Source organism: Dicentrarchus labrax, unplaced genomic scaffold (assembly GCF_905237075.1).
Source record: "Dicentrarchus labrax unplaced genomic scaffold, dlabrax2021, whole genome shotgun sequence".
NCBI lineage: Eukaryota > Metazoa > Chordata > Actinopteri > Moronidae > Dicentrarchus > Dicentrarchus labrax.
Window position 1 is genome coordinate 25415782 of NW_026136701.1, and position 10029 is coordinate 25425810.

The 10029-nt window shown below is 41.8% G+C and overlaps 1 protein-coding gene and 2 long non-coding RNA genes across 7 annotated transcripts in view; 2 read left to right on the top strand and 1 right to left on the bottom strand.

The window, feature by feature from the left end:
- Window positions 1–10029, top strand: part of LOC127358718 (uncharacterized) — a 73962-nt gene that overhangs the window by 59704 nt on the left and 4229 nt on the right. The gene's annotated exons all lie outside the window — the stretch shown is intronic.
- LOC127358619 (uncharacterized) overlaps window positions 1–10029 on the top strand; it is a 67896-nt gene that overhangs the window by 55121 nt on the left and 2746 nt on the right. Inside the window, exon 2 of the long non-coding RNA XR_007882485.1 lies at window positions 6690–6799. This is a non-coding gene — a long non-coding RNA (uncharacterized LOC127358619). The remainder of the gene's footprint in view (window positions 1–6689; window positions 6800–10029) is intronic.
- The window catches only part of LOC127356517 (tripartite motif-containing protein 16-like protein), a 53200-nt gene that overhangs the window by 40332 nt on the left and 2839 nt on the right, over window positions 1–10029 (bottom strand). Inside the window, exon 2 of one of the 5 annotated variants that reach the window (XM_051388341.1) lies at window positions 5563–5607. The exons of 2 other annotated variants lie outside the window; for them this stretch is intronic. In XM_051388341.1, coding sequence (XP_051244301.1) covers window positions 5563–5607 — 45 coding nt within the window. Of the gene's footprint in view, window positions 1–4464; window positions 5608–5671; window positions 6289–10029 lie in introns of those variants that run through there. 2 more of the 5 variants (XM_051388431.1, XM_051388686.1) reach the window with 2 other exon arrangements.

Below are 10029 nucleotides of genomic sequence, written 5' to 3' on the forward strand. Positions count from 1 at the left end.
GATGGATCAAGCCACAATAGACAGTCTTCGCGGACTTATCCAACAGAGCCTGGAGAAGCTGAAAACCATACAGTTGTCGAAGCTGCAAGGCAGGTCTCTAGACTTCACATCAGAGGATGTAATTACTGAATTGTGTGTGGATATTGTAAATATTTTATGCATACAAATTCATGAGGCATTTCAACGGAGCAAAGTTGAGGGGAGACACACTTCCAAATCTTCAAAAAGCTCTTCTGGGTCTGCCAGATCACAGGGCAGCATATCTGAAGAAGACGTTCGTAGTTTTCTGGGTGACGCAGTTTTCCTAGCCTTTAAGGAGGCAACCGGGGTCGGCAACATCAGCCGAAGCGTGGAGAAGGTAACCAGCGCTGTGGTTACTGAGGTCACCGAGAGAGTAAATGAGCTCGCCAATGCCTCTGGAAGTTTTGGAGGCAGCAATAAATGGAAAAGTCCTCCCGTCTCATGCTCATTCACGCTCAGACTGAAGACCATGGTCCGACATGTAGCGAGAATGTTGAAAAACTGCACTGGTGAGGAGGGCACCACGCCAATTGGAACCGGGGAGTCATGGCAGACCCCCGTAGTTCCCTTTGTGGATGAGACGGACATGCTGCCGATAACGAGCTTCATCATCGAAACAACAGAAGCTGTGAAGAATATCCTGCAGGAACAGGCAAAAAGCATTACCCCGATTAGTTATAACGTTAAGATTTCCGATGAAGAGTGCCGAGTGTTTGAGTCCGGCTCCTCCGAGGACACAAACGAGATGGCTATTGCGATAGTCAAAGAAATAATTGAAGACCTTCAAATCGAATCAGATGGTTCACTGCCGAAATCAGTGGCCGAATCTGTAAAGATATCCTGTTGGAAATCACTGGGAGATAAACTTAAGGGCTTTTTTGCGGTAAGATTTGCTATGGGGTCACTACTAGGTTTTGTGACAAAACTGAGGCGTAAATACAATTGCGTCTCAGAACAAAAGAGGTCTCTGAGCCAGCTAATGGAGGAGGCTGATCTGGTGGTGAAGACCATCATCTCATTAAATGAAGAGGACATAAATAAGGGCACTGACGACGAGTGCCCCTACGAGAGAATCGCAGAGGTAATATCTAGTGGACAACACAACATGGCCGCCATTGAGCTTGGTGATATTGTCTCACAGCATCTGAAGCAGGACCCCTCTCCGGACTTCAGGTTTGAAATACAAGGAGAAGTTGACACCTTTATGAGGCAGATATGCAACTGGGTCAACCGGCAGCTAAAGCTCCACAAGAAAAAAGGGGGACCATGCAAGTCTGGCTGTGAAGGAAATCAGGGGAGTAGTCAGCCAGCAATCACTCACAGAGGTCCCCTCAGTCATAGAAAGTGGCTGTGTGACACCTGTGTCAAGATCAGCTTCTACTGCTCTGGAGATCGCTGTAAGTGTTGAGGCTAGTGACACGTTGGTGGTTGAACCAGAACCACATTCCACCCCCATACAGTCCGTCAAGTCGGCAATTGGAGATGCAGCTAGGGACACTTTGGTGGTTGAAGCTGAACCACTTGCCAACCCCGTTCAGTCCTTTGAGTCACTTATCAGAGACGAAGCTGGTGACAGTTTGGTGGTTGAAGCAGAACCACCTTCCACCCCCGTTCTGTCCGTGGTGTCCCCAATCCGAGAGAAGTCTGGGGACACTTGGGTTGCAGTAGAACCACCTCCCATCCCTGTTCAGTCCGTGGTGTCCCCCATCAGAGATGAGGCTGGTGAAGCTCTAGGTGAGACCACAACACCAGCACCCCATCAGTGGGATGAAATGAGCTGCAAGGTTATGGCCATTGCACTGTTTCAAAAAGTCATGAAAAGTCAGATACATCTGAATGTTAGTCTGACTTGCAAAGATATTGAAACAATCAGCGGGACACTGGGGAAGTTGCTTTGGGAACAGATCGCAGGATCTGACATTGCTGTCAAGCCAAGCGGCCACCATATCAAAAGGGTGGCAAAGGCGGTGCGCAAGGAGTTGTGCAAGGAGACAGGTGACAAAGGGATCTTACAGATGTGCCTGCTGTCTCGGGATGTATCTATTTACAGATACATAACTGAGACACTGAAAAAACATCTGGTGATGCCAGAGAAGAAGACTGGCGTGAACGCATTCTTCTCACGTCTCTTAAAGACCGTGGGCAAGCCATTCACCGCCTGCTTTGGACGCAAAGAGTAATCTTTGGCGGTTTCAAGGCGTTAGGACAAACATACACAAAAATACACGCGCAGTAACTGAAGTGACATAGGGTTTACTCCGAGAGGCTTCGGTTCGCCCACATTTTAAACCTTAATGAAAAAAAAACTAAGTATGCTTTGGATACAAAGAGTAATCTTTGGCGGTTTCAAAGCATTAGGACAAACATACACAAAAATACACGCGCAGTAACTGAAGTGACATAGGGTTTACTCCGAGAGGCTTCGGTTCGCCCACATTTTAAACCTTAATGAAAAAAAAACGAAATATGCTTTGGACACAAAGAGTAATCTTTGGCGGTTTCAAAGCATTAGGACAAACATACACAAAAATACACGCGCAGTAACTGAAGTGACATAGGGTTTACTCCGAGAGGCTTCGGTTCGCCCACATTTTAAACCTTAATGAAAAAAAATCGCTCTGTGCTACTATCCTCAGATGTCGATTGGTTGCACAGAGGAACCAAAGTTTCTGTGCTTTCTTGTTTGGTTATCATGGATCCTGGTTGACCCCCACATTGCCTGCTTTGGACAAAAGAGTAATATTTAGTGGGTACGACACACGCTTAGTAACTGAAGTGGCAACGGGTTTACTCTGAGAGGCTTTGGTGGTGGTAAAACCTTACATCTGATGATCTTGCCCAAAAAAACAGTAAGACCCAACTGGTCGAGGCAGACGGCCACCCACCTAGAGCCGGGGTCTGTCCGAGGTTTCTGCCTCTTAAAAGGGAGTTTTTCCTTGCCGCTGTCGCCAAGTGCTTGCTCAAGGTGGGAATTGTTGAGTCTCTTTAAATCATTTTATAATTCACATCAGGTGTCATAGGGCCACACAGGTGCCTCAGCATTTAACACTATGGCCTTGCAGCTATAAAGTGAGAGTTCAATTCAGACCTCTCTCTTTCTTTCCTTGCTCTTTCCTCTCTCTCTTTAGCTATCAATATCCATTAAAGGCAAAAAAAATAATTATTAAACAAAATAAAAATAATTGAAGAATAAACAATTGGTCTCATAAGAGTCCCTTCCTGAACACAAGCCTGATATGGCAATAATCAAGTCATTTTCATTACATTTGTGTCGGGTGATGTACGCGTGATGTGCCGTACCACGACATGACTGCAGCATGCCCTGACAGATCTGAAACACAAAGGAGAGACCTGAAGAATTATGACTGACGTTAGCAGGTGATACCTAGCAGGGAGTTAAAGCAGTGAATGCTTGAGATACAAAAAAGTCATTATGGTATAATTTAATATAATATAAAAATTGTAATTGTCAGTTTATAATCAGTTTAAAGTAGAATGTGTTTTGTTGTGTGACTGAAAAATCCATTGATTTGATTCTATTCATAATAATGGAAACATTACTTTATTACTCTTTTCAAAGGGAATATTATTACTTTACTTATTACTCCCTGCCAACGAGTTTGTTAAAATCAAAGTAATGGACACACAGACATTAGTAGCATGCAGAATGTATTCATTCAAACTTCGACAGATTCTGTTTTCCATCATCAGAACAGGTCTACAGCTATCACTGCACTTGTTTATGCTCTGTATAAAATTCCAATTACAGCACATGTACAATTCAATGGGTTTATTGGGTTTTATTTTTGGGTAATTGTCATCATGTTAATTGGCTAGCTAGCTAGCTCTGTGACAAAGCTGTTTTAGTAAGGGAAGTTGAAAGAACAGAGGCTGACTGACACTGTAATAATTCTTTCTTTATTATACAAGCCTTCAGTTTGGCCATGTCCCATCAGTAACCTCTGTTAAATGATAGTTTTTTTATGTTATGCACAGATTCACTTCATCCACACAATTTCTCTGACCAGAATCTAATATGTAAAAGAAAACAAAGTAGTGAAAACATGTAAATATAATTAAAGTTATATGTACAAATGTATAAAGTGGTGAGAACAAAATGTTTACAAGGAATCTATATGTATATAATCTATAATATCTTAAGACCGTGCAGTGGAAGAGAAACATACATATTCAAAAAGCATTTGGGGCACAGAGAAGTTTATTAACTAAGTTAACTAACACAGCAGTGAAGAAATGCCACAACAATCAGCTCTCAGCATGACATGACAACAAAATAAGTTTAAGTTAATTCAACCCATGGCCCGTAAAATACTCTACGTCTACGTATACTCTACGTCTATTTAAGGTGGAGCCGCTCTGTGAATTTGAACTTTGTTTTCTTATTTAAAAACTGCTCTTTCATGTGAAAGGAGACCAAGAGAAACCAGAACACACGGGTGATTTTAATCTCAAATAAAGGAGGAAAAATTCAGTGTTCAGTGAGAATCATAACCCACAGAATCGCTAATTAAGGCAACAATTAATTAATTTATTTATTTTAAATGATGCAATCCTAGACTGTCTGTAAAAAGTGAGTTTCCAGAGGTCAGGGCTCTGAACAGATGTGCATTATGAGATGTCGTTTTATTACTGTTCTTTTTAAACCAATGAATCTGAAATCCAAGACTCACACTTTAACTTCCTGCAGTGTGCTGACGATACACAGCTGGTTGGCCTTTTGTGTGAGTGGGGCTCTGCAAATGATCGCACATATTTCCATCATGTAATTACTCTGCAACATTGATGTGAGGAGAACTGAATGTAGCTGAAACCAAAGAACTTATCTTATCAGCAACACACAACACACCTCATAAATTTCAACCTTTGACCATCACCTGTAGAAACTAGCAGCAGTTTTACTTGACTTCACAGACAGATCACAGATGTGGTCTCTATAAATGTTACTATCTAAAACAATTACATTTGTCTATGAATAAATTTAAATGTAATTATAGATTTCATCATAAATGTATGTAAGTGTTGAGAACAGGAACGATACAATGTAGAGACGTCTAAGGCTTTCTCCATGAAGACCCTTGCAGCGGAAGAGAAACATCATCATACTAATGCATTAATACAAAATTCAACAAACATATGCAAGTTTATATTTTCGTGCAGAGAAATGTCAGTACAGGTAAATAAAAATAATCCTGAGCAGTAATAGACTCCATGGCTAAAACAGACACAGGATCAGTGCCACCTGAAGAACTCAACCAGTGCAGAAATCAATCAGCTCTCAGGCAGAAATACATTATTTGAGGAATTAAAACGGAATTTAACCCACTGGCCTGCCACTAATAGATCCTCCTAAATGTTACACATTGGAGCTTTAAATAACTTCTGTTTATTTGAGTTTACAGAACTCAACTGTGTCTCCATAATAAGAAAACCAAAATCCAGCATAGAGAGGCTGAGTGAATGTGGTCTGGACTCTGTGGAGGAGAGTCATGGTTTCAGAGACGCTGTAGAAGGACAGAATACCTGCACTGTGATCCAGATACACTCCAACTCTGGAGGACTGAGGACCTGAGACACGAGTTAGGACATTGTTGTACCAAAATATATAACTGTTCTTGTCACATCTTAAAGCCCAAGATTTGTCATTGAATCCAAATTTACATTCACTTGACCGTCCTGCTCTGCTGATATTCTTGTATGCGACTGCTACATCAACTGCTGCCCCTCTCCACTCAGACTCTCTCTACTCAGGACCTGAACCCAGTCATTGAATCTGTCTGGGTGACTAGAATAAGACTGATGTTTACTTATTACTGTTGCTTTTCTGTTGCCCTTACATAAAAACAGCAGTGTGTTTGCTGTGTTTGGATCCAGTGTGATTTCACGTGAATATTTTAAGAATCCAGCTCTGGTCTTGGACTCTGGTTGTGACAGTAAAACATCCACTTCAGTCACTGTCAGTGAGACGTTTGTCCATTTCTCTCTCAGAACGTCCTGTAGTTTATCTCTGAGCTCTGAAACAGCCGCTGTCACATCCTCAAAGTACCTCAGAGGACGGATATTGATGCTGGATGTAGATTCACTGAGTGCTGACAGTGAGGGGTAGTTGTGTAGAAACTGGGTGTGGTCCTCTGTGTGAGACAGCTTCTTCATCTCAGCGTCTTTCCTCTTCAGCTCAGTGATCTCCTGCTCCAGCTTCTCCTGAAACTCTTTGACTCGACTCACTTCAGTTTCCTGCTGGGATCTGACCTGCTGCTTCACATCAGAGCTTCTTTTCTGGATGAGACTGATCAGCTCAGTGAAGATCTTCTCACTGTCCTCCACTGCTTCATCAGCAGAGCGATTGATAGCCTCCACCTCCTGTTGAAGCTCCTTCACATCTTTCTCTCTGTCCTGGATTCTCTGCTGGATGTTTTGTCGACGCACCTCGAGCTAATCAGTACGGCAGAACATCTTCATCACCTCATCATGACGAGAGCAGATGTTTTCCCGGAGCTTGTTGGAGGGGTCCAACAGCTTGTGTTTTTCAAAAGCAGGGGATTCAAAGTGAGGCTGGAGGTGTTTCTCACAGTAAGAAACCAAACAGACCAGACAGGACTTGATGGCTTTCAGTTTTCTCCCAGTGCAGACATCACAGGACACATCTTCAGGTCCAGCATAGCAGAGATCAGCAGGAGCAGCTTGGAGTCCAGTCTTCTTCAGCTCCTCCACTAAAACTGCTAACATGGTGTTTTTCACCAGGACAGGCCTCGGTGTGAAGGTCTGCCTACACTGAGGGCAGCTGTGGATTTCTTTCTCCTTGTCTCCATCCCAGAAGCTTTTAATACAGTTCATGCAGTAGCTGTGTCCACAGGGAATAGTCACTGGATTCTTCAGTAGATCCAAACATATCAAACAAGAGAAGGTTTCCAGGTCCAGTCAAACTTTCTGCGCCATTTCACCTCTCAGTGGTAACGTGTCTTTGATTTAATTAAATTACATTCCCATTGTGCTGTAGGAGAACTCCCGTTTTATGCTCCACGTGTAGCAGCTGTATTAATGTCGTTCACAGGCCGAAGAACACCAGTCACACCAGAATCCACAGTCTGCACGTTACAAGAAGATGGGGCATAGTCAGTACACAAAACACACACACACACACACACACACACACACACACACACACACACACACACACACACAGTGACAGACTCTATCGTAGTCCCTAGCACTAGTGCTACCCAGCTTTTGAGTAGTTGTATATAAAAGAAATCATAAAGATAAACAAATGTTAACAGTTTGGAAAATTATGCTGTAAATGAATACCTGAAGCCAGTGGTTACAGTAAAACAAAATAAATTCTTAGTACAAATTCAATATATATATATATATATGTCTGATAATTTCCCTTTAACTAAACAGTATTTTACACAAAGTGTTCTTCCTTTGCACTTCAAACTGAAGTGGTACAGTTACAGGAAGGGTGCAGAAAATCTCAAGGGCAGTACAGGCTTCAAAAATGCTCTGTAGCTGCATCTCATAAACGGAGGATGAGCTCCTGACGGAAAGAGAGTGATGAAATGTGGTACTGTAGGGCCTATATGGTCTTTAAGCGCAGCATTTTGTTTTCAAACTCTGCTGTGAACTCGGTCAACTGGCCCCCAGCTAATGCTGTCGGTTTTAGAACTGGAGCAAAAGTTTCACATTTGGCTGCTGTGGTCTGGAACATTCTGCTGAACTGTCTGTGGGGGAGTTTCAGGCTACAGTTATGTAGCATAGTCTGCAGTGGCAGGACGTTGGTTTGATAGGAGGGGGCGGAGAGCGGGTTCGGTTTGTTACAAAAGCTGTCACTACGTACAAACAGATTCTGAATGCAATCCCTGTGCTCTCTGCAGTGTTTTTATCTTGTGTTATCTCACCAGGCATGCTCTTTTTTACAATTACGCTTCTCCTGATCCTGAAACTGCATTGGAATCTCAGTTGCTTCTACTACTCAGGAGGCCTCAGTGATAAGACTCCCATTCACTGTGAATGGCCTGCAGCTCATCCTGTAATGCCGTGCTGTTTGGGTGTGTATGCTTAACCAGGACAGGTCACTGCATGTTATTTCATAGTGCATATTATAGATGTTAAGTGTGTAGTATTTCTTTAGAAATACACTGAGCACATTTTTGATGCAAAACATCATTCCATTTTCCATTTTCTTTTCTAAGGTTACATTGCTACATCAATACTTATTATTGGCTATTATTTTTTTCACTTATTTTTATTTAATTATTTGGTGTTGAGGTGATCAAAAGTTATGGAAAGTAATCAAGTTACCTTAGTTAAATATTGTGATACTTGGATTAGGTTACGGACTACATTATTAAGTCATTTTATTGGATTACATTTTGAACCCTCCCAACTCTGTAATAAATTCATCTTATTTTGGGATAATACCTGCCTCCTATTTATTATTCCTGCTCGGGGAAACCACATGAAGGTATTAAAGCTTCCTCCTGCTCCTCATCAGCATTTCTAACATTTTAGAGAATTGTTAGAAAACAAGGGGCCTTACCAAAGTATTGTTGAAGCAATGGATGACAGGATGGAAGAAATCAAAAGCAGACAAAGGTTCCCGTCTTTCAGTCGATCAAATTATGTACTTTAATCACCAAAATTATAAAAAGCAAGCAGCAAAATCTGACACAGAGTAAAAAATAATGAGCCTGCTATTCCTTGTTAAAACAGGAATGCTGTCTCAATCTCTTCCCTCAGTGTTACTCCTTTTATACAGCCACAGCTGAGGGGGTTTCCAAAGCCTGTCCGAGGGTCAGAGTGTTCTATTTGGTAAAAATGTAAATTCAAAGCTTTCATTGGTTATTCAGAGTATGCATACATCATGTATACGTAAGCATTGGTTATGAAGCGTGTGCATGTACAGAGCATACATGACCTAAGTTGGCAGGATGCGGTTTCTGTCTCTTGAAAGAGTAGTTCAATCTCTTTAGGCACAGCTTCCTCTTTGCTTCTTTTGCTCGGGTGGACAGCACTGGCACAATGCACTCTCGGCCTTTGCCCTCGAACAACGGCTTCCTTCTTCTCTGCTAGAATGCTGGTTTTCACTTTTTGGCCACAAATGTCGATGCATTCATTTCAAATCTAGAATGTATTGCTTTCTTTACAGTGCTGCAGACGTTTCCATTTTAAGTAGGACTGCTTATTGGGGGCTTGTGGGTTGCATGCCAAAAACTACAAGCACGTTGGTAGTTTAGCTAACTGATGCACATACATATACATATCCTGACAGAAAATCTTCAGATAAACCATTATTATGTACAACTAGTTGGCAACTGCTTTCTCAAGAATCTTAGTGAAAAAAGGGGGAAGTGAGATATACAGTAGGTCTATAGCAGGGCTGAAACAAGTCCTTGAGTAACTCGAATGACTCAGCTACTAAAAATCACAGCTTCTTTTAATCCATACAAATATACACAGCCACACTCTGGATAATAATTTATGGATAACATATTATACAGGTAGAGTAAATAAATCAACAATCTGACATTAATTAATTTACTAGTAGCTTAGGCAGTAGATAGACAGATAATTTGTGCACTACTACTGCACTGATGTGGCTTAAAAACTATTGTTATCCAATTTGTTTTCTCCAAAAATCTTAAAAATAATGGGATGTAATAATAATATACACATATTTAGATCAGGGAAGTCAGGCCCCGTACCAAGTTCTACAACCCTGTGTACGGCCCTGCACTCAACCCTAACACACTGTGGTCAAACCTACCTCAGTAGCTGGTAGAACAAACTAAAATCAGTAAAACCAACATACAGTCGAACAATGTTAAAGGTCCAGTGTGAAGGATTTAGTGGCATCTAGTGGTGGATTTGCAGATTGCAACTCACGTCACCCCCCCCTTCAAAGCACAAGGGGGAAACTATAGTGGCTGCAAAGCACGGGAAAAATGCAAACGGCCCTATCTAGACCATCTGTTTGGTTTGTCCCTTCTG